Source organism: Hyla sarda, chromosome 10 (genome assembly GCF_029499605.1).
Source record: "Hyla sarda isolate aHylSar1 chromosome 10, aHylSar1.hap1, whole genome shotgun sequence".
In the NCBI taxonomy this organism is placed as follows: Eukaryota; Metazoa; Chordata; class Amphibia; order Anura; family Hylidae; genus Hyla; species Hyla sarda.
Window position 1 is genome coordinate 25,388,542 of NC_079198.1, and position 25,420 is coordinate 25,413,961.

At 43.1% G+C, this 25,420-nt stretch overlaps 2 protein-coding genes across 7 annotated transcripts in view; one reads left to right on the plus strand and one right to left on the minus strand.

The window, feature by feature from the left end:
* Positions 1-14,053: 14,053 nt before the first annotated feature.
* Positions 14,054-25,420, minus strand: part of NR1H2 (nuclear receptor subfamily 1 group H member 2) — a 58,492-nt gene continuing 47,125 nt past the window's right edge. For all 6 annotated transcript variants that reach the window (XM_056544522.1, XM_056544519.1, XM_056544523.1 and 3 more), the window contains 3 exons: positions 23,869-23,968; positions 21,911-22,119; positions 14,054-14,866 (listed from right to left, as the gene is read on the minus strand). In XM_056544522.1, the coding sequence (XP_056400497.1) occupies positions 14,720-14,866; positions 21,911-22,119; positions 23,869-23,968 (456 nt within the window). In that variant the 3' untranslated portion in view covers positions 14,054-14,719. The remainder of the gene's footprint in view (positions 14,867-21,910; positions 22,120-23,868; positions 23,969-25,420) is intronic.
* The window catches only part of LOC130294550 (testicular acid phosphatase homolog), a 131,794-nt gene continuing 128,499 nt past the window's right edge, over positions 22,126-25,420 (plus strand). The window contains exon 1 of the mRNA XM_056544526.1: positions 22,126-22,295. Within this exon, the coding sequence (XP_056400501.1) occupies positions 22,161-22,295 (135 nt within the window). The 5' untranslated portion in view covers positions 22,126-22,160. The remainder of the gene's footprint in view (positions 22,296-25,420) is intronic.

A 25,420-nucleotide genomic window follows, 5' to 3' on the forward strand; every position in this document is an offset into this window, starting at 1 on the left:
TCCTAAAATACCTCCATATTATATATCTCAGATGTCTAGTAAGCGAGACTGTAGTATGCAAAACAAATGCAAAGCAAAAACGGATTTCCCTAGAAACAGTTAATTCCAGGTTATAGACATAAGGGGAATTCCAGCATTAAACCAAATGGTCGGCGATGTCACAGTCTATTATATTGTGGCACAATTCCATTATATCAACCAGAAACATATGAATGACATCATCTGAACAGGTAATATTCTGGTTCACAGGACCAAAACATTACACTTATGATTCCTCAGCACTATCATTTTTGGCAATCAGTATTTCCCCTTTCAATCGTTCCAAGTGTGTGGGTGGAAATCCAATTTCTTTTCTTAAAGTGTACCCATCAGATCCAACAAAAAAATGTTCTTTTAATACATCCCAGAGTACCTAATCCTGACCATGTACATCAAATTTTTATGTGTCTAGCACTTTTATTTTATATTTATTATTACACTATTAATTTAGCTCACTACTCTGAATTCCTCTCAAAGGGAGGGGGTGTGGCCTCACTGTGCAGGTCTCCGCCCCCTCCCTCAGTATGCTGTCTGCTCACATCTCCCCTAGCATTAGCAAAACTACAACTCCCAGCTTGTCCTCACTGACAGTAGCGGGACACAAGCTGACAGTGGGAGGATTTTTCCTACAGCTCTGAGCCCTGCGCTCACAGCTGTCAATCAAGGAAGTGTGTCCATGCCACATGGACACAGCAGGACTAGTATGTTTCCAAGCAGGCAGGCAGGCAGGCAGGCAGGGGGGGCAGTTGTTTGACTGTTTTTTTTCAGTATGAAATACTGAAAATTTTTTCATGAAAGCAATTGCAAAACCTATTGGTTATACATGCTTTACAACATATCAGAAGTTTTTGTATCTGACAGTGCCCATTTAAGGGAAATCTCTAGAGATGAGCGAACTTACAGTAAATTCGATTCGTCACGAACTTCTCGGCTCAGCAGTTGATGACTTTTCCTGCATAAATTAGTTCAGCTTTCCGGTGCTCCGGTGGGCTGGAAAAGGTGGATACATTCTTAGGAAAGATTCTCCTAGGACTGTATCCACCTTTTCCAGCCCACCGGAGCACCGGAAAGCTGAACTAATTTATGCAGAAAAAGTTATCAACTGCCGAGCCGAGAAGTTCGTGACGAATCGAAGTTACTGTAAGTTCGCTCATCTCTAGAAATCTCCCATGGTATACATTAACTGTTTATTTAGTGTCTTATGTGGTTTGTTTTCTTTGTATACACACACTTATTTCCAAATATGACTTCCTTGATTTTCACATGATTTTTTTTATGTGTTTCAGTATCTGCATTCTTGGTGGGATTTCTCCCTTAACAAAATGATGTCATGCATAGATCATGTGATTCAATGACTCATCTTTAAATCATATGATCAGCGTTTGGTGTTCAATGTATATGCTTTATACTCCTATAAAGGGATAAAATCATATCTGTTACCCAACGCTAAAACAGATTTAGCTGTATGCCATACAGCAAGACTCCATATCCCACTTTCTTACACCCATAAAAAAAAGCACTGTAATTCTATAATGCAAAATATACTCGATTGACTGCGTAGATTTCAATTTTTCGCAGCACAAAACTAACAGCACATAATGCCACATTTGGACATATATCAATAGACAACTTTTTGATTCCCCGTATTTTTGTCCTGAAAAATGCAACAAAAAAACTGCCCACTCCTTTTTCTCCCCCTTGATGGAATGTGTCCCCCCCCCCCCAAAAAAAAAAAAATAAACTGTGTATTTGTATGGGCTTTTTTTATTTTATTTAGAATGTTATGCTCTGCATTTATCGTTACAAGTCATGTGTAGGGACCCCCCCCCCCCCCCAAAAAAAAAAAAATAAAGACAAAACCTGTCCCCTTTAGCTGAGAAGGAATGCTTCTTTTCCAGACCTTCCCACACTTTGGCTGGCGGTAGACGTGCAACAGAATGTTTCTATTCCAGACCTTCCTTTCCACGCCCGTGTGATAAAGGTCATTTTTGCAGAATATGGTGCCCTTAGCAATTTTAAGGTCAACACCCATGAATATGATCTCCTCAATGTTTCTATGTCACCTAATACTGTGTGGATCTCCTCTCAGTTCCCTTTAAAGACCCAATCCCACTCTCACCAGTATTTAGGTGTTACTACAGTTGCTGACCTTAAAGGGGCACTCCAATTGGGTTGTTTTATTATTTTTATATTGTAGTTTTTAGTAAATGTATTGCTGTTTTTTAATAGTGTTGTTCTGTCCTGTTTATTGGCGTGTCGAAGGCTGTTTTTAGTATTGAAAGAGGATAACGTCTGTCTTGTAATCTAAGAAACAGTTCATTACATTGTTTTTCAAAGCTTTCTTGTGTATCGTTTATGCGTCTTAGGCGTAAGAATTGGCCATATGGAATGGCTGCTTTAACGTGATGGGGATGGTAGCTAGTGTATGTAACCCTATATACCAATATTAACCAAGAACTTGCTGTCCACTGTGTGAAGAAACTGCTAGTTACCGCTAAAAAAGATGTGAAACTTATTGAATTTGTATGTGAAGCCCTAGACTTGATTCTATCCAATAATGTATTTACATTTAACGGAACATGGTATACACAGACAAGCGGTGTAGCCATGGGTACACCAGTCGCGTGTACCCTGGCAAATATCTATTGCTTTTCTTGAAAAAAAACTTTAATTTTTTCTGAAATCAACCAATATAGAAAATCCATCAGTAAATATATGCGTTTCGTAGATGACGTTTTAATAACTTGGTCAAACACAGAAACTGAATTTACCAACTTTATACAATGGATTAATAATACCAATAACATGCATTTGTTGTTTACAGGAAAAGCGAGTAAAAAAGAAACAGAATTCCTTGACGTAAAAGTCACCATTACCAGTGAGGGTTTACGGACAGAAGGCTTTCGTAAGCCGACTGCAGGCAATTCCTTACTGCATTACACTAGCTACCGTCCCCATCACGTTAAGACAGCCATCCCATATGGCCAATTCTTACACCTAAGACGCATAAACGATACACAAGAAAGCTTTGAAAAACAATGTAATGAACTGTCTCTTAGATTACAAGACAGACGTTATCCTCTTTCAATACTAAAAACAGCCTTCGACAGAGCCAATAAACAGGACAGAACAACACTATTAAAAAACAGCAATACATTTACTAAAAAATACAATAATAAAAATAATAAAACAACCCAATTCTGTTTTGCCTTCAAACAGTCCAATGTCAGAAATAATTAAACGTAGTATATACAAAAACTGGAATCTTACTCAACAAGACCCAATATTAAAGAAACATATACAAGGAAAACAACTTATTACATTTAAAAGAGTAAAAAAGCAGATATACTCACTAGAGATGAGCGAACTTACAGTAAATTCGATTCGTCACGAACTTCTCGGCTCGGCAGTTGATGACTTTTCCTGCATAAATTAGTTCAGCTTTCCGGTGCTCCGGTGGGCTGGAAAAGGTGGATACAGTCCTAGGAGACTCTTTCCTAGGCATGTATCCACCTTTTCCAGCCCACCGGAGCACCTGAAAGCTGAACTAATTTACACAGGAAAAGGCATCAACTGCCGAGCCGAGAAGTTTGTGACGAATCGAATTTTCTGTAAGTTCGCTCATCTCTAATACTCACTAGTAGTAGATACATTTCAAGAGACAACTCAGACTGAGACCCCAACGTGTCCGGTAATTACCGCTGTAATAACTGTAAATGGTGTCTACAATTCAAACAAGGCAAGACAGGTGACATCGGAGGAGAAAAACTAAAAGTAAGGGAACTAATCAATTGTAAATCCAATTTCATAGTACAGTGACCCCTCGACCTACGATGGCTCCGACATACGATAATTTCAACATGCGATGGCCTCTCAGAGGCCATCGCATGTTGAAGGCAGCATCAACATACGATGCTTTTGTATGTCGGGGCCATCGTATAAACGGCTATCCGGCAGCGCAGACTGCTTCAGCTGCCACCGGATAGCCGTTTACGGTGCCCCGTGAGCTCCGGTGATAGTCACTTACCTGTCCTCGGGGCTCCGGGGCGTCCTCTTCGGGATCCTCTGCATCGTCGGCGCTCTCCATCGACATCATCACGTTGCTGCGTACACCGTCCCGTCATCCAATAGGAGCGGCGTGCGTAGCAACGTGATGGCGGTGACGGAGAGTGCGGATGCCGGAGCGTCGGGGACGCGGCGACAGCGATGGACTGCGACATCCCGGGCAGCGGTGACAGGTGGGTACAACTTTGTCTAAAAGTGGTCTACAACCTGCGGACCTCCAGATGTTGCAAAACTACAACACCCAGCATGCCCGGACAGCCGTTGGCTGTCCGGGCATGCTGGGTGTTGTAGTTTTGCAGCATCTGGAGGTCCGCAGGTTGTAGACCACTGTCCTATACTTTACATTGCACGGATCCCTCAACATGCAATGGTTTCAACTAACGATGGTCAATTTGGAATGGATTACCATCGTATGTTGAGGGACCACTGTATATGGAACAGTATGCGATTGCGGGCGATTTTATGTTGTAAGCACCACTTGGTCTCTCAACATAAGATTCCGCGAACACTTATACTCAATTAAATCTGGTAAAGGTTGTCCCCGCATATTGGAACATATACACACAATGCATAATAATGACCCTGCAGCATTGCGTTTCTTTGGCATCAAACGTGTCATGCCGAAAGAAGGTCAGGACAGAAAAAAAGTCCTCCTCCGAACCGAAGCTGAAATAATCCTGCGCTCGAACGCGCAGGGCAACCTCGGTATGAACGATAAACTAGACTACAGTGTATTTTTGTAAAATTATGTAACTAAAGGAATAGCAACAATATATTTATTTATATATATATATATATATATATATAGAGTTTACATAGAGTATTGTTTTTAACTTTCATAATCTTGTACATGTTTTAACGTCACTAACTTACCTTTTGACGCCACCGGAAGAGCGTGGTCTGACGAAGCGGGCTGAGACCCGTGAAACAGCGGTCACACCATTTGGAGCGCTTCCGAGAGTCTGAGCCGACCTGCGGTACTGTGTTCCATGGACATTCTGTCATTTTAAGAGAATAAACTTCCTTCTGCACTGAAATTTACGGGCGAGTGCGGTTTCTTCTATATTTGTAAATGACTTCTATTAAAAAATCTTAATCCTTCCAGTACTTATTAGCTGCTGAATGCTACAGAGGAAATTCCTTTCTTTTTGGAACACTGATGACATCACGACCACAGTGCTCTCTGCTGACATCTCTGTCCATTTTAGCAACCATGCATAGCAGATGTATGCTAAGGGCAGCATGGTGGCTCAGTGGTTAGCACTGCTGTCTTGCAGTGCTGGGGACTTGGGTTCAAATCCCACTAAGGACAACAATAAATAAATAAAGCTTTATTATTATTATAACGTCAGCAGAGAGAACTGTGGTCGTGATGTCATCAGAGAGCATTCCGAAAAGAATTTCCTCTGTCGTATTCAGCAGCTAATAAGTACAGGAAGGATTAAGATTTTTTTAATAGAAGTAATTTACAAATATGTTTAACTTTCTGCCACCAGTTGATTTAAAAGAAAAAAGGTTTTCACCAGAATACCCCTTTAAGCCGAGTGGTAGCGACCGGTTTGGTTGCCTAGGACTCTTTTCGAGATAAAAGTGCGTTCCTTCTTCGGGTGAGTTGATCGCCGTGCGTGGCATTATGTGTGTGGTAGGTTACACCTCCCTTGCCCCCCATCTCCTCCTTTCTTCCTCCTGTCTCTGTTTGACTTACCTTTTTCTGACTATAGGTTCTCCAGAGCCCTTACACTAGGCCTTGGACTCCTTGGAATGTTCTTTTTGATGGCTCTCTACTGTGTTTCCCAGAAAATAAGCCCTAGCTGGATTATCGGGGTGGGCTGCAATATAAGCCCTACCCCAAAAATAAGACCTAGTTCAGTGGTCTTCAAACTGCGAACCTCCAGATGTTGCAAAACTAAACTCCCAGCATGCCCGGACAGCCGTTGGCTGTCCGGGCATGCTGGGAGTTGTAGTTTTGCAACACCTGGAGGTCTGCAGGTTGAAGACCACTGATCTACGCAATGCCCGGGCTGCAAATATTACAAAACAAACTTTAACTTACCTTAGTCCTCCGTTGCTAAGGAACCGGCCTCACTGTTCTCCGCTGCTCTTGCTGCTTCCTGGTGTTGTGACGTCTCAGAGCCTTCAGCCTATCACCGGCCGCACCAATGTCCCGCCTCGGCCAATGATAGGCTGAGCGCATTGTCATGTAAGGAGCCGGCCGGCTTCTTACATGACAGTGGGCTCAGCCTATCATTGGGGGGCAGAGCTGGGCCCATCACATGTAAATAAATAAGCCCTACCCTGAAAATAAGCCCTAGTGTGTTTTTTGGTGACTAAAATTGATATAAGATCCGGTCTTATTTTCGGAGGAACACGGTAGTCTAGTCTAAGACCGCTGGTCCTCTGTGTCAGCTGAGATATGAGTCTTTCCTTTTGTTGTGGTCGAGATTTGTTCTTTCCTATTGTTATTCCTTGTTGTTACGATCCCGTGTGGTCGCATTAGTGCCGTATTATATTGTGCCTATGGTACACAGCTACATTTTGCAATGTTTCTGTTTTTATTTTACTTCTACTGTTCAATAAAAAACAGATTTGCCATAAATCTACCCTTTGGAGGCTTATCGGGAAAAGTTTTCTGCTACCCTGTTTCCCCTAAAATAAACCCTACCCCGAAAGTAAGCCCTAGCAGGATTATCAGGGTGGGCTGCAATATAAGCCCTGCCCCGAAAATAAGACCTAGGCCAGCGGTAATCAACTGGCAGACAACGGTCCAGATCCGGACCGCGGCTGCCAGTAATGCCCGCAGACTTCCCAAACCCATCCCCCCCCCCCCTACCCTCCGCTTGGCTGGTCCCATGGCAAGTTACCGTAATTGATCCGGGGCAGGGACTCTGTCGCTTTAAAACGTCACGGACGTGTTCCTACCCCCGGCTGCTAAGCAACAGAAGGAGATCCCGCCACCGCCGACAGCTGCAGCTTCCGTACAGTACAAGTTGCGGACGCTACCGTATGAAGGTAGGGAAGTGCTGGTCTCCGCTGGGGATGAAATGTGTACCGTAGTTTATTATGGCAGAGGGGTGGGGGGCACTGTAGGAGTGTGGAGGATGACGGGGGGGGCTGTAGCGGTGTGGAGGATGGGGGGGTCTGCAGGAGTGTGGAGGATGGGGGGCTGTGGGAGGATGGGGGGGCTGTAGCAGTGTGGAGGATGGGGGCTGTAGGAGTGTGGAGGATGGGGGGCTGTGGGAGGATGGGGGGCTGTAGCAGTGTGGAAGATGGGGGGTGCTGCATCCTCCACACTGCTACAGCCCCCCCATCCTCCACACTGCTACAGCCCCCCCATCCTCCACACTGCTACAGCCCCCCCATCCTCCACACTGCTACAGCCCCCCCATGTTGTTCAAGGTACATAAGCCCTACCCTGAAAATAAGCCCTAGTGTGTTTTTTGTGACTAAAATTAATATAAGACCCGGTCTTATTTTCGGAGAAACACGGTAGGTGTCACAGGTAAAGAGGCGTGATGTATTTCAACATAATTTCACTTTATTTTAAAGGGAAAAAACACCAGTGTCTTACATTCTCAAATGTAAAGCAAAAATTCTGTTAAAAAGCTGTAAACAAAACAAACAAAAAAAAACAAACAAAAAAAGTCAAACCGCCATTGTCAGCATTTTTTTTAGAATTTGTCTTCAACAGTTTAATTTTGAAGTTAAAGCGTGAATTAATAACTTATTTCAGCGAGGTAAACTATAATGGAAGTATACTTAATGCTATAACAATTTAAAGTCGTCCCCCCCCCCCCCCTTTAGAAAACAAAGAAAATAAGATTAACAGAATCTTAAAACCCATACGTGTTAAAGTGACAGTCTACTGAGGTGCCAGGAAGGGGATTGGCCCTTTCTTTTAAAGGGGTACTCCGGTGGAAACCATTTCTTTTTTTTAAATCAACTGGTGCCAGAAAGTTAAACAGATTTGTAAATTACTTCTATTAAAAAAAATCTTTACCCTTCCAGTACTTTTTAGCAGCTGTATGCTACAGAGGAAATTTTTTTCTTTTTTCATAATTTTTTTGTCTTGTCCACAGCGCTCTCTGCTGACACCTGATGCCTGTATCAGGAACTGTCCAGAGCAGCATAAGTTTGCTATGAGGTTTTTCTCCTGCTCTGGACAGTTCCTGACACGGACAGAGGTGTCAGCAGAGAGCACTTTGGACAAGACAAAAAAAGAAATTCAAAAAGAAAAGAATTTCCTCTGTAGCATACAGCTGCTAAAAAGTACTGGAAGGATAAAGATTTTTTAATAGAAGTAATTTACAAATCTGGTTAACTTCCTCGCCCCAGTTGATTTAAAAAAAAAAAAAAAAAAAAAATGTTTTCCACCGGAGTACCCCTTTAATGTTAGTTCTGTTGTCAGCAGAATTTAATTTTCCAAGCAACAATGGGGGAATAATCGGGCATACCTCCCACCATGGCAGTTTTTAAACGTTATCCAAAAATAGAAAAACAGCGCTAAATTATTCTAAAAAAAAAAAACCCGCACCACACTTTTCCTCAGGTTGCATGTATCCGTTTGGCTCCATTCAACAGAGCTGCAATACCACAAGCCACCTGGTGTGGTGCCGTAACATGGCCGATTTTATCATGACTACAATACCCAGGCTCTGATGAATTGGACTTCCATCACCATAAAACTCTTTTAGGCCCACAGCGTTCTAGGGCCACGTTCACATGGCGTAAAATGTACAGAATGTCCGCCTGGAGAACATGGGCGGACATTCTGCACATTTGGATAATCCAGAGGGAACTCAGACGGCAATGCATTCCCGAGCGAAATCCGCAAAAAAATAAACATGTCTACGTTTTGCGGAGGGTGGTAAATGGTGCTAAAATCTACCGTGTGAACAGTGCAGCAGAATCCCATTGAAAGCAATGGGACTCTGCTGCAACGGAATGTCCATGCGGAATATTCCGGTGGACATTCCACCGTGTGAACATACCCTACCTAAGACAGTGTTTCCCAACCAGGGTGCCTCCAGCTGTTGCAAAACTACAACTCCCAGCATGCCCGGATAGCCAAAGGCTGTCCGGGCATGCTGGGAGTTGTAGTTTTGCAACAGCTGGAGGCACCCTGGTTGGGAAACACTGCTCTAAGACTTTCCAAATGGAAAGAACCCTGGATTTCCCTTACAACTAAACAAAGCAGTATAACGCAGACGGTCCCAAGAAGCACCATGGGATTCGGGGACAGTTGTTTCACGCTGCAAAATGGCAGAATATAGTGTATGGATGGGCAGGTATGAATTTACACAATGAATTAGCAGTAGTGCAGGTTTCAATGCTTTTTTGTTGTCGTTTTTAACCATTATAAATGATAGGATTTGTGTATTTTGCTTCACTGACATCAAATGGGGAAACAATTATTATAAATTCTACATGGGAGGTAGCAATACTAAGAAAAGAAACAGGAGCTGAATTGCAGGCATGAAAACCTTTAAAGGGGTACTCCGGTGAAAACCTTTTTTCTTTTAAATCAACTGGTGGCAGAAAGTTAAACATATTTGTAAATTACTTCTATTAAAAAATCTTAATCCTTCCTGTACTTATTAGCTGTTGAATACTACAGAGGAAATTCTTTTCTTTTTGGAATGATCTCTGATGACATCACGAGCACAGTTCTCTCTGCTGACGTTATAATAATAATAATAATAATGCTTTATTTATTGTTGTCCTTAGTGGGATTTGAACCTAAGTCCCCAGCACTGCAAGGCAGCAGTGCTAACCACTAAGCCACCATGCTGCCCTTAGCATACATCTGCTATGCATGGTTGCTAAAATGGACAGAGATGTCAGCAGAGAGCACTGTGCTCGTGATGTCATCAGTGTTCCAAAAAGAAAGGAATTTCCTCTGTAGCATTCATCAGCTAATAAGTACTGGAAGGATTAAGAGTTTTTAATAGAAGTCATTTACAAATATGTTTAACTTTCTGCCACCAGTTGATTTAAAAGAAAAAAGGTTTTCACCGGAGTACCCCTTTAAGAAAACGGATGGTTGTGATATAAACCATATAAAATAAAACTTAAGAGCTAAACAAGTCATAATATACATACACAAAAGTAAATAGATCTCTCTCTGCAAAAATCAGTGTTTACATTTTAGGTAGGTCCCTAAGGGAGTTTATCCCAACCAGGGTGCCTCCAGCTGTTGCAAAACTACAACTCCCAGCATGCTGATAGTAGCAGCTTTGCAACAGCCGGAGGCACCCTGGCTGGGAAACCCTTTCCAAAGGGGTCACTTCTGTCAGTGACCTAAAGACCAGTCATCGGTCCTGACTATTATAGTCAATACTCCCACACATCATTCTGCAGCATCTTTTCTCAGAATTCTGCAATGGGTCGATCCTGTTGTGGAAATGGACGACTAACCTGATAACCAAGTGCTCTTAAAGGGGTATTCCACTCTCAAATAACAGTTTAAAGGGGTACTCCGGTGGAAAACTTAAAAAAAAATAAATAAATAAATAAACTGGTTAACCAGAATTGTAAATTACTTCTATTAAGAAAAAATCTTTATCCTTCCAGTACTTTTTAGCAGCTGTATGCTACAGAGGAAATTTTCCTCTTTTTGAATTTCTTTTTTTGTCTTGTTCAAATCACAAGCTCCCAGCGCAGGATCCAGCGTTCGGAAGTTTGTTCCAGACGCTGAGCAGCGGAGTACCCCTTTAAGGACTTGCCATGGCTATTACTCCAATCACTCCTAAATCTTCACATTAGAGAAGTGCTATTCTTCCCTCTCCATACAAGTAATAACTGGCAGTGTTTTGCATACTAGCTTAGGGTAGGTTCACATCAGGGTTGAGCTCCACTAGCCACGTCCCTTTAAATTAAAGGAGGAAAAAAAAAAAAAAAAAAAAAAAAACATCCTGCATGTCTAATTTTTTTTTTCTCCTCTCAACTCCTGTGAAAAAACAGACCCCAGACGGAAACCTGACAGACCCCATTCAAAGTCAATGGAAACCAATGGTGTCCTTCATTATGCTCTCACTCGTTCAGGGTCCGTTTGGCGCAAAAAAAAAATATATAAAAAAAAAAAATGAATAATAGACCCTGAATTGATCAGAGCAAAACAGCAGTATACACCTAGCCTTAAAGGGGCATTCCGGGCAAAATTTTTCATCCCCTATCCAAAGGGGCCCCCCCCCCCCCGCGATCTCCCAGCATTCTATGCAGGAGCTGCATCTCCAGCTTCGGAAACCTCCGGGTTTCCAGGACTGGGGACGTGACGTCACGCCCCCTCCATTCATGTCTATGGGAGGGGGCGTGACGGCCATCACGGCCCCTCCAATAGACATGAATGGAGGGGACGTGGCATGATGTCCCAAGTCCCGGAAACCCGGAGGTTTCCAAAACTGGAGATGCAGCTCCTGCATAGAATGCTGGGAGATCGCGGGGGGGCCCCAGCGATCAGACATCTTATCCCCTATCCTTTGGATAGGGGATAAAATGTTTTTGCCCGGAATACCCCTTTAATTCATGTAGAAGGTGGATGTTTGGAGTATCTTTTCGAAATGATATATAAGTAAGTATTCCAGGAGCATATATAGTCTTCCAGTAATGAACTGGTCCTATGGGCTGTCCAAATTTAATTATGTCTTATGCAGCAACACTCTCCCAGTGGTGGAGCGCCTCCATTTGGACACTAAAAAGAATAAGTGATAAGGTCCACATGATTCCCGTAGTATATAGAGATGAGCAAACTTACAGTAAATTTGATTTGTCACGAACTTCTCGGCTCGGCAGTTGATTATTTATCCTGCATAAATTAGTTCAGCTTTCCAGTGCTCCGGTGGACTGGAAAAGGTGGATACAGTCCTAGGAAAGAGTCTCCTAGGACTGTATCCACCTTTTCCAGCCCACCGGAGCACCTGAAGGCTGAACTAATTTATGCAGGATAAGTCATCAACTGCTGAGCCGAGAAGTTTGTGACAAATCGAATTTACACCAAAACTAAATGCAGAACTGCAAATTAGTTAAAAAAATAAAATAAATTAAAAAAAAAGTTTTATTCCATACTAATTTGAAGTGCTGCGTTAAGCGTTTGTACAGTGGTCTTCAAACTGTGGCCCTCCAGATGTTGCAAAACTACAATGCTGGGAGTTGTAGTTTTGTAACATCTGGAGGGTCACAGTTTGAAGACCGCTGCGTTAGTATATACAAAAAATATGTATATTCATTACAAAAAAATAAAAAATAAATAGATGCTCACTCCTCATTTTACTCCCAATACAGTTCCTCGCAGATGCATGGAAGTGGTCACATGATCACAGATGCCTGTAAGTGGCTACAGTGTCCAGTGCACTGTAAACAATGGCATCACCAGGGCACGCCCGCCACGATCTCTGGAGCAGCAGGGGCAGAAGAGTTTTGGTTTTTTACCCCTCCAATCTGGTCTCCCAGGAATTTTATTTTGTATTCAGAAAAAGCCTTTAACATTTTAAATGTTTGTGGGTAAAGCACAAGCTACTGCATTACAACTGCATGAAGTATACCTGTCATTTAACAAAACTTTTGACAAGTCAAAAGTTTCAATCTGTCGGGGTCTGAGTGTTCAGATCCCCACTGATCATAAGAATGCGGCGTTCTCCCTCCAGTTGCAGGAGAACACTCTCTGACTTCTCGTAGAGCCGGTCTCCTGCAACTTGACTGAGATTGCACCAAGCCAGGGAGTGAAGCACACTGCCATGGCCTGGCCTATAATCTGTGGGGGTCTCAACACCTAGCACCCTGACTGTCAAAACTTTTGACATGTCAGAAGTTTGCAAAATGACAGGGATGCTTTAAAATGGGTACTCTGATGGAAATAAACTGGTGCCAGAAAGTTAAACTGATTTGTAAGTTACTTCTATGGGGGAGTCGAACATGTTACTCCATGTTCTTTTGTTGCCACTTCTGTAGCCAAGGTTTTCGTTATCTTAAAGGTGTACTCCCATGGAAAAAATTTTTTTTAAATAAGCTGGTGCCAGAAAGTTAAACAGATTTGTAAATTACTTCTATTAAAAAAGCTTAATCACTCCAGTACTTATTGGCTGCTGAATACTACAGAGGAAATTCTTTACTTTTTAGATTTCACTGATGTCATGACCACAGTGCTCTCTGCTGACACCTCTGTCCATTTTAGGAACTGTCCAGAGCAGGAGAAAATCCCCATAGAAAACATTTGCTGCTCTGGACAGTTCCTAAAATGGACAGCAGAGAGCACTGTGGTCATGACATCAGAGAAATCTAAAAAGATAAGCATTTCCTCTGTAGTATATAGCCCCTAAAAAGTACTGGAAGGATTAAGATTTTTTTAATAGAAGTGATGTACTAATCTGTTTAACTTTCTGGCACCAGTCGATTTAAAAAAAAAAAAAAAAAAAAAAAAAAATTCCACGGGAGTACGCCCTTTAATTCAGACTATTATATGCATTACAATGATCCTATAGTACAGAGGTCTGCAACCTGCGGACCTCTAGATGTTGCAAAACTACAACTCCCAGCATGCCCGGACAGCCAACGGCTGTCCGGGCATGCTGGGAGTTGTAGTTTTGCAACATCTGGAGGTCCGCAGGTTGCAGACCACTGCTATATAGTACATGCCAGCTGAGCAGCGTAAGTGCCAAGAAAACGAAATATTGTAAGTGCAAACTAGAATGGAGAAGTCAGGAAAGTCCATGTAAGTGCAAATTCGATGTAGGAAGGATTATGTCATTTGTAGCTGGCAGAAGATAGTCTATTGCAATTAAGTGAGGACTTCTCGGCTCGGCAGTTGATGACTTATCCTGCATAAATTAGTTCAGCTTTCAGGTGCTCATCGGTGGGCTGGAAAAGGTGGATACAGTCCTAGGAAAGAGTCTCCTAGGACTGTTTCCACCTTTTCCAGCCCACCGGAGCACCTGAAAGCTGAATTAATTTATGCAGGATAAGTCATCAACTGCCGAGCCGAGAAGTTCGTGACGAATCGAATTTACTGTAAGTTGGCTCATCTCTAATAGCGATATCTGATTCACTACACTGACAGCACTAGGGAGGTAGCGGACCTTACAGCACAACATAAAACCGCCTCCGTATAAGAAAATACTATTTCTTTTGATAGGTTCCACAACAGCAGGATTAATGCGAAGTCCAGTGGCTCAGTCACTGCTTCACTAGACTATACTAAAGTATCTCTGTACATTTACATCTAGCACGACTTGCTCTGAAGTCATTGTCACGACTGTGAAAAAGTTCTATAGAGCCTTGCAGGGGAGTTACTTTATAAAAGTCATCATCCCAGGGGGTGGGGGGTAAGAAGCTCCGTTTCTCACCAAACTATGGTTTACCTAATCCAAACCAGACAAGTGGGACACAAGCCTCAAGAAAGGGAGACATACCCTTTATACAGATCGGGCCGGCTATAAAGAAGTCTTTGTAAAGCTGTTTATAAGTCCCCGCCAGTGTCTGTCCTTAAGACAGTCCGGGTTAGCTGAAAACACCGGCATCATCTCCCGGCGTCACGTCAGAAGGGTCTCCGAACGCAGGTCAGGCATTCGGTCCATAGCACAATATGGAGGTTAGAGGTTCTCGGGTACACACCGTCCTTTATCCTCTACTCGTGAACATCCCAAATCTCAGACAGCAGAGGCGGCAGTTTTTTATCCTGAAGTCGAAGGGCAAACACCTGTTCCGAGTGCACGCTGCTGAGGGTCCGCAGGCTGACCAACTTCATCAACATACGAGGAAACATCAGGTGATCCTGGGGAAGCAATGGAAAAAGGATAAGTAATAGGACTAGGTTTTGGGAATATTTAAATCTATTATGGCATTTTTTTTTTTTTTTACATTATTATGGGGCGACAGTAACAATAAATAATTGATAAAGCACCAACAGATTCCACAACACCTTACAAAGTATCAGGCATTACAATATTAGGCAGCGTTCACAAGGCCGTCTAGACTCGTCCAGTTCTTCTCCCGTCTCAAGAAAAACAAACAAAAAAAAAAAAACGGACAATAACTGATGCAAACGGATGTCATCCATTTGTATCAGTTATTGTTCAGTTAACCGCTTAAAGGAGTAGTCCAGTAGTAAACAAGTGGTGAACAACTTATCCCCTATCCTAACGATAGAGGACAAGTTGCAGATCACGAAGGGGGTCCGACCGCTGGGGCCCCCTGCGATCTTCTGTACGGGGCCCCGACAGCCCGCGTGAAGGGGGCGTGTCGACCCCCGCACAAAGCTGCGGCCGACACGCCCCCTCAATACAACTCTATGGCAGAGCCAGAGTGCTGCCTTCGGCAATCTCCGGCTCTGCCATGGCGATGTATTGAGGGGGCGTGTCGGCCGCAGCTTTGTGCGGGGGTTGACACCCGCTATCTGGCCAGAGAGCCTGGCACCCGTACAGAGAGATCGCAGGGGGCCCCAGCGGTCAGACCCCCTGCGATCTCAAACCTATTCCCTATCCTTAGGATAGGGGATACGTTTTTCACCACTGGACTACCCCTTTAAGGACACAGACAATTTTATTTTAGCATTTTCGTTTTTCTCTCCTCGCCTTCTAAAATTCATAACTCTTTTATATTTCCATTCCCGGACCCATATGAGGGTTTGTTTTTTGCGTGACCAGATGTACTTTGTAATGACATCACTTATTTTACCCCCTTTTTTTCTTTTCTTATGTTAACGCCGTTCGCAGTACGGGATCATTAACATTATATTTTTAGAGTTCGGACATTTACGCGCGCAGTGATACCAAATATGTTTATTATTTATCGTATTTTTACGCTTTTTTGTATTAATATGGGGAAAAGGGGTGATTTAAAACTTTATTGGGGAGGGGATTTTTCACTTTTTAAAAAACTTTTTTACATTTATTTTACACCTTTTCAGTCCCCATAGGGGACTACTTATAGCAATCATTAGATTGCTAATACTGTTCAGTGCTATGCATAGGGCATAGCACAGATCAGTATTATCAGCTATCTTCTGCTCTGGTCTGCTGAAAGGCAGATCAGTGCAGAAGACCCCGGGAGACGGACGGAGGCAGGTGACGGAGGCAGTGCCGCGAGTGATCAGGTCAGCCATTATAAATGCAGTCCTTCCGCAGATGCCGTGATCTGTATTGATCACGGCATCTGAGGGGTTAATGGCAGACATCAGCGTGATCGCTGATGTCCGCCATTACCGTCGGGTCCGCGGCTGCTGACAGCTGCTGGAACCAGCCGGCAATGAAGCGAATGCATCTTCTGCACTCACATCACAGCCGGCCGTAAATGTACGGCGCTGTGCGCTAAGTGACACTATGCACCACCGTACATTGATGGCGCATGTTAAGGGGGTAATAAACGAAAACTTTTTTTTTTTTGTTCTGAGCATGCTCACAAGTAAAAAAGAATCAAAAAAACAAAATTGAAAAAAAAAACAGATGCAAACAGATGACCTTAAAGGCTCATCCGTTTTGCCATAGACTTCAATGTTAAATTTACTGTATCCGTTTCTTTCTTTCTTTTTTTTTTTGACGGGAGAAAAGATGGTGCATGCGTTTTTTGTTTTTTTGACGGGAGAAGAAAAAAAAATAACGCATGCACCATCTTTTCTCCCGTAAAAAAATAAAAAACGGAAATGAGTGCAGACGGGTGCAAACGGATGTGAAAGGATTGTTAAAAAAATCCCATTGACATCAATGGGATTATTTTACAACCGTTTGTAATCCGTATACAAGCTGCAACAGCGGAACCTAAACGAGGAAAAAAAAAAAAAAGACGGGGACAGACGGCCGTGTGAACGCACCCTTACTTAACACAGGTACCGGAAAAGCAAAAAAAACACGTAGCACTCACCAGGATGTGTCTTGTCAATGTTACTGTAGGAGCAGGGGAGCGAAGGTGGCGTGGGGGAGGAGGACGGGCGATGTTCCATCGCCCGTCCTCCTCCCCCACGCCACCTTCCCTCTCCGCTCCCTGCTCCTATAGTAAAATGGAAATAAAGATGTTCATCTGATTGACAAGAGACATCCTGGTGAGTGCTTTGTGTTTTTTGTTTCCTGTACCTGTGTTAATTAACATGTTGAACGTGAGCACCGTATACCAGAGTCTCTATTCAAAGCCGGAGGGGTTTACATTAGACCATTAGTTTGTGACAGTGGTGCCGAGACGCTCTTATCAGTGACTGTTTACAATATTACTCAATATTTAAAAGGGGTACCCCAGTAGAAAACTATTTTAAATCAACTGGTGCAGGTAAGTTATACAGATTTGTAAATTACTTCTACAAAAAAAATCTTAAACCTTCCAGTACTCATCAGCTGCTGTTTACCACAGAGAAAGTTCCTTTCTTTTGGAATTTTTTTTTCAGTCTGACCACAGTGCTCTCTGCTGACACCTCTGTTCATATCAGGAACTGTCCAGAGCAGGAGCAAATCCCCATAGCAAACCTCTCCTGCTCTGGACAGTTCCTGAAATGGACAGAGGTGTCAGCAGAGAGCACTGTGGTCAGAAAGAAAAAAAAAAATCAAAAAGAAAGGAACTTTCTCTGTGGTAAACCGCAGCTGATAAGTACTGGAAGGATTAAGATTTTTTTTTTAGTGGAAGTAATTTACAAAATTACAGTTAGTTTGGTCTCCTCCCGGCCTGGCAGGAGACTAAACTTAGGAAGTGTGTGCGGGGCATGGTGAGGCACAGCTCTCACAGGCTTCAGTGACATCACGCCTGCTGGGGAACGCCCACTTTCTCCTGCTGGGAGCTCACACAATGTGAGCAGGGGAAAGGTATGATACACAGCTTTTGAAAGCTCAGAAAAAAAATTTTAAGGGCAGGAGGGGTGTTCGGAGTAGTTAGGAAATATAATCTGAGTTAGTTTAGAAAATATAGTTTGATGATAGGTACTCTTTAAGCTATTTCATGAGTAAGAAACTTGCAGATTTTGAAAATGTTCATAAGGTGCAGGTGACAAGAACGTGAATAGGGAGTGAAAGACAGATCAGAGTCCAGCCTAACCAAGACAGCGAGCTACCCGGGAGTTATCACAGTACCACACACTGAGATGGAAGAATCAGGTTTAGTTAGATTAGTCGATGAAGAAAATACAAGAAGTTCTATTTGAGAAAGATTTAGTTTCAGATATAGAGCGAACATGATGTTTGAGACAGCAGAGAGACCAATATTGTGAATACTATTAATAGTCCCTGGCCCTATTTTATATGAAGGGCAGCCTGATACTTCTCTATCTTATATGAAGGATAGCCTTATACTTCTCTATCTTATATGAAGGATAGCCTTATGCCTATCCCTATCTTATATGAAGGATAGCGTTATACCTATCCCTATCTTATATGAAGGATAGCGTTATACCTATCTGTATCTTGTATGAAGGATAGCCGTATACCTATCCCTATCTTATATGAAGAATAGCCTTATACCTATCCCTATCTTATATGAAGGATAGCCTGAAGAATAGCCTTATACCTATCCCTATCTTATATGAAGGATAGCCTTATACCTTTCTCTATCATATATGAAGGATAGCCTTATACCTATCTCTATCTTATATGAAGTATAGCCTTATACCTATCCCTATCTTATATGAAGGATAGCCTTATACCTATCTGTATCTTATATGAAGGATAGCCTTATACCTATCCCTATCTTATATGTAGGATAGCCTTATACCTATCTGTATCTTATATGAAGGATAGCCTTATACCTATCCCTATCTTATATGAAGGATAGCCTTATGCCTATCTCTATCTTATATGAAGGATAGCCTTATACCTATCCCTATCTTATATGAAGGATAGCCTTATATCTATCCCTATCTATCTTATATGAAGGATAGCCTTATGCTTATCCCATGCATGCTTAAACTCCTTCACTGTATTTGCAGCGACCACTTCTGCAGGAAGGCTATTCCATGCATCCACTACTCTCTCAGTAAAGTAATACTTCCTCATATATTACTACAGAAACCTTTGCTTCGTTAATTTAAAACTATTATCAGGCCAAATGGTTCCTAGCTGTCAGAATGATGGGGGATCATGGAGAGAAACTAAACATGAGAGATTATAAAAGATTCCTGACTAAAAGATGTTCAAGAGACACGTAAACATATGACGAAAAAGAAAATATAGACAAATGATATGATGCCAGGATACCCTCTGTGTATGGATGAGTAGGACGCTCTGAATTCTAATCAATAGGCATCTTACTAAAGCACGTAAAATAAAAGTGAAAAAAAAAATCAGAATCTGAGTAACGTCACATCTGCACAATTCTGTGGATAAGAGCCAGCAATACGGACCTGTTTATCTATCCACAGAATGCTGCACATCAGACTAAAAATACTTCCGAGGGAAAACTTCTATGACATACACATATTAAGAGAGAAATAACATATTTCTGAATACAGTCTGGTGACTGAGGCTTTTGTTCAGGAGCTTTTTCACACAAAAGGATTTTAACATGGATTAATCCACTGACTAAAAGATTAAAAAATAAATAAAACACACAATCTTTTACCGGAGAACAACACTGCCACCTGCAGGACATGCATTTTAAATACTCCCCAGATATCCTGAAAGGGTTATCCTCAGAATAAGGCTGTTTAAAAAAGGTGGAAATTCTGCAATTCCGCTCTAATTCCGTTCTGCAAAGAAGAATTTTAGCAGATTTGCTGATTATGAGGGACACTTCTGCAGAATTTATGTGAGCTCAAAACACTGAAATCTGCTGAAATTCTAAGCCCCATTAAGTTCAATGGAATTCCACCTGCAATTCCGCAAAATTTAAAGACTGGTCCGTAGTAGAAAATCTGATGTGTGAATGGGACAGCGGAATCCCATTGAACAGGACGTGCATTCCATTTCGGCAGAAACTGCCGTAGGAACGTAGGCCAAGTCATCAATACCAGATTGTCTTGGGGGTCGGGCTCTAACTTGAGGATGCAGTACACCACTGTGCAGGAAAGCAGCATAGCAGTGGCTGTTTAGGGTGGGCGCATCTGCTTAACTGCATTTTCTCGAATCCATGTACTCAGCTGTTAGACATCTCATCCCCTATCCAAAGGATAGGGGATAAGAGGTCTGATCGTGGGGGGCCTGCCGCTGGGGACGCCCGCGATCCCCCCTCAGCAGCTCGGAACCTCAGCAGCCCGGAGCTAAGTTCTCTCCGAGGCTGATGACTGGTGGTGCAGGGGACAGAGCATCGTGACATCAAGGCCCACCCCCTCAATACAAGTCTATGGGAGGGGGCGTGATGCCCCTTCCATAGACTTGCATTGAGGGGGCGGACGTGACGTCAGGAGGCCCTGTCCCCTGCACCACCAGTCAGCAGCCTCTGAGAAAATGTAGCTCCGGGCTGCTGAGGTTCCGAGCTGCTGACGGGGGGGATTGCGGGCGTCCCCAGCGGCAGGCCCCCCACGATCAGACATCTTATCCCCTATCCTTTGGATAGGGGATGAGATGTCTAACAGCGGAGTACCCCTTTAAGGATCCAGACAATCATTATTGCACTTTCGTTTTTTCCTCCTTCCCTTCTAAAGATTATAACGCTTTCAATTTTGCACCTACAGACCCATATAAGGGCTTGTTTTTTGCATCACCAATTGTACTTTGTAATAACAAATCACTTATTTTATAAAAATCCGTGGAAAAAAAGAAAAAAAAATTATCTGTGGGGTGAAATTTAAAACAAAAAACCCCATTTTGTTATTTTAGGGCTTCTGTTTCCACACAGTGGACTTTTCGGTAAAAATGACACCTTATATGTTATAGGTCCATACAGTTACAAGGATATCCAATTTATATAGGTTAAATTTTATTTTACTACTTAAAAAATTATAAAAACTACATGCACCAAAATTAGTAGGTTTAAAATAGTCATCTTCTGACCCCTATAACTTTTTTTATTTTTCCATATACAGGGATGTATAAGGGCTAATTTTTTGTGCCACAGTCTTTAGTTTTTCTCGCTACCATTTTTGTTTCAATAGGACTTTTAGATCGCTTGTTATACATTTTTTTATGGTATATGAAGTGACCAAAAATGCAAAATTTTGGACTTTGGAATTTTTTTTTACATGTACATCATTGAACGTGCGGTTTAGCTAACCTTCTATTTTAATAGTTCGGACATTTACGCACACGGCGGTACAACATGATTATTTAAATTTTTTATTTTATTTTAAAAAAATGGGGAAAGGGGTGAATTCAAACTTATCAGGAAGGGCTAAAAAAAAAAGTTTCTAAGTGAATTAACGCTATTTAGGGGGCTATAACATGCAATCTTTTGATTGCATATACTGATCAATGCTATGCCATAGCATAGCATTGATCAGTGTTATCAGTGCTCTGCTGCTCCAGCCGGGAAGACCAACTGGATGGTGAGAAGGCAGGTAAGTGCCTTCCCACCATCCTCTCAGCTGATCGGGACATCGCAGTTTCACCGCAATGGTCCCGATTAGCTCCCCTGAGCTACCGGGATACTTTTACTTTCAATTTCAAAGTTGATTGTGGGGTCTAAAGGGTTAATGCCGGGCATCGGCCCGATCAGCGGTGGACGGCATTAACCCTGGGTCCTGGCTGCTGATAGCAGTTGGGACCCACTGGGTTTGAAGCGTGCTCAGCTCGTGAGCATGCTTCAAACCCCGATAATGGGACCAGGGCGTACCTGTACGCCCTTCGTCCCCAACAGGTTAAAATTAATATTTCCTCCCTTTTTCAGGTTTGCAAAAGACAATGAATTGAAAACTCCAACTCCCTGGTCACAGTATTTTCTCAGTTGAATACAACTCATAATTCATCTCTACCTGAGGTCGCTTGATACGGGTGTAGGAATGCAGAGCTTCCACGTATGGTAACTGGAGGGTTTCCACAAGCTGGTGGTTCTGCACGTTTGGTCGGTCAGCAGAGAAGATGTTTATCGCTATAAGGAGGGCATACTCTGCATCGTCCAGTTGCATCTGCCTCATGCCACGTGAAAACTCAAAGATGGGATTTATAAATTCCACCTGTAACCCTGGGAACGAAATAAAGCAAAAAACATTAAGTCAAACAGTTATGGAGAGCTATTTGTCTCCAGTAATCCCATGCAGAGATTCAGAACAGCCATGTCTGGTTGTCGTGTTATCATGGACAGAGCATGTCTCAGCTGTTGCCTACAACAGGACAGTGAAATCTCGAGTACTGAGCCAGGTAAGTGAGTCTTTGGGAGCAGATAGAGATTCATAACTCCAGGCACTGATGCAGAACCTCTTGTTAAGAATCACCATTTAGCTTCATCTTAAATAGTACCCATACAACCCTATATGGAAATAATATTAAGGATTTCATGTAGCCCTCAGGCCAGAGGTTATATGTAAGCTCAAAAGAGACAACCTGCAGTCAATAGATATGCCGCACATCCAATAAATTTCCCCAGCACTAAAAACAGAAGCAGAAAATAGGTGGGGAAGGAAGTGCATAAAACATAACTTTTAATGTGATACAAAAATTACACCAAATATATGTGTACCCTAATACCATTAAAATGGGCCACCTATTGTCGGTCTTGCCGGACAATAGGGTATAGAAGAGAAAATACATTCCCTTTACCCCAACGTGTTTCTACCACATTTCATGGCGTCCTCATGGGGGAAAAATTAACAGGGTATCTGTGTTTATTGAAACAACGATATAGGTTATATTGAAACAAAGATATAGGTACCAGTGTTTAAGGATCAGATCAAAAGGTACTGGCAGCATACAACTTAATCCAATGGGTCAATGGAGATTTCAATATAACCTATACCTTTGTTTCTATATATGCAGATACCCTGTTTCTTTCCCCCCCCCTGAGGAAGATATGTGGGGTTTTCCAGAGGTCAAATCCACCACATTTTCTGTGGAAACCTTAGTAAATATGTTAGATTTTTTTTTTTTATGTCGGGGACACGCTCCCTTTTCGGTGGCCATGCCCTCTGAGTTTTCTAAGTAAAATGGAGAGTGCTGGTCGTGTTTTTGCCACAAATTCTGGCACAGACACAATTTGTGGTGCAATGCACCAGAATTTAGCACCCAACCTGACAAAACAGGTCTGGTTTACAATAGTAAATCAGGGCCAATATGTACTTTTATAATATGTACACTTAAGGCAGGCCTTTTCTGTTGCATCAGGGACACAGATCTATTATAGATCATATCAAGCATTCATCTTACCTAGGTAAGCTTTTTCACTACTTAGATCAGTGCTTTCCAAACATTGTGCCTCCAGCTGTCGAAAAACTACAATTCCCAGCATGTCCAGACATCCTTTGGCTGAGGGAATCCAAGGTAAATTAAAGGGGATATCCGGGAACAGAAAAAACAGAGCAAAAATTTTCCAAAAACAGCACCACACCTGTCCTCAGGTTGTGTGTGGTATTACAACTTCGTTCCATTCAGTTCAGTTCCATGGAACTGAGCTGCAATACCACAACACAACCTGAAGACAGCAGTGACCCTGTTATTATTGGAAGAAATCAGCTCTGTTATTTAAACCCTGGATAATTGCTTCAACTGTGTTTTATTATGTGCCATGCTTGTTTCAATTAAGAAAGTACTTTATAATAAATAAATAAAAAACAAATAAAAATAAAAAAATAGGTGTGCCTCCAAATACAATTGGAAGCACCAAGGGGTATATTCTGTGCCCAAGGCAAGCTATGGACACGGTTTTATTGATCTATATGGCCTGTATTCTGAATACAGTTGTGAGCAATTGCCCCAATACAAATAGTACGGAACTCACCTGCTCGGTGGAAGTCATCTTTGCTGTATGTGAAGTCTTTCAGAAAGGTTATACATTCAGTTTCATGATTGTAACGCCTTGCAGTCTCCAACAACATGATCTGTTGAGGAATCAAAGTAAGAAGTTGGAAAGCAGCGGTCTACAACATGTGGCTTACCTGATGCTGAGGAACTATAAGTTCCAGAAAGCCATGTCCAAACATTTAACGTTCTTTTCCAACATTTATTTAAAGGGGTACTCCGCCCCTAGACATCTTATCCCCTATCCAAAGGACATAAGATGTCAGATCGCCGCGGTCCCGCTGCTGGGGAGCCCTGGGATCCCCGCTGTGGCACTGCGCTCTCATTACAGCACAGAGCGAGTTCGCTCTGCACGTAATGACGGGCAGTAAAGGGGCCGGAGCATCGTTACGTCACGGCCCGCCCCTTTCAATACAAGTCTATGGGAGGGGGGCGTGGCGGTCGTCACGCCCCCTCCCATAGACTTTCATTAAGGGGACGGGCCGTGATGTCACGTGGGGCAGAGCCATGATGTCACGCTGCTCCGTCCCCCGTATCGCCCGTCATTACGCACAAAGCAAACTCGCTCTGTGCTGTAATGAGAGAGCGGTGCCGCAGCGGCGATCCCCGGGGCTCCCCAGCAGCGATCTGACATCTTATCCCCTATCCTTTGGATAGGGGATAAGATGTCTAGGGGCGAAGTACCCCTTTAATATATTTAATCTATGTCAGGGTGCTGTACAGAGTTTATCACAATGGTTCCGGTCTCCTTTTAAAGGGGTACTCCGCTGCTCAGCGTTTGGAACAAACTGGGAGGGGGCGTGGCAGCCATCACGCCCCCTCCCATAGACTTGCATTGAGGGGGCAGGTGTGACATCATGAGGGGGCGGGGCTATGACATCACAAGCTCCCGGTTCCAGCGTTTGGAACAGTTCCAAACGCTGAGCAGCGGAGTACCCCTTTAAGCTCCTAATCTAACTGCAGCATGTTTTTAGAGTGCAGGAGGAAAACCACACAAACATGGGGAGAACATTCAAATTCCAGGCAGATGTGGCCCTTGTTGGACACCATCGCTGAAAGGCAACAACAGTGCTACCACTGAACCAATGTGCTGCCCCTGCCAGAAACATTAATGTGTGCCTCCAGCTTTACTCCGCCCCTAGACATCTTATCCCCTATCCAAAGCATAGGGGATAAGATGTCTGATTGCAGGGGTCCTGCCACTGGGGACCCCCGCGATCTCCCTACTGCACCCGGCGTTCATTTAGAGTGTTGGGTGCAGCGCCAGAGGCCCCCTCGTGGCGTCACTGCCGTCACTGTTGTCACGCCCCCTCCCATAGACTTGCATTGAGGGAGCGTGGCTGTGACATCACAAGCGGGGTGTGACTAACGTCACAAGCCTCCGCCCCGCATCATCAGTCATCTGGCACGGAGCAAAGTTCACTCCGTGCACCGGATGTCTGAGGTGCCGCAGCAGAGATCGCGGGGGTCCCCAGTGGCGGGACCCCCACGATCAGACATCTTATCCCCTATCCTTTGGATAAGATGTCTAA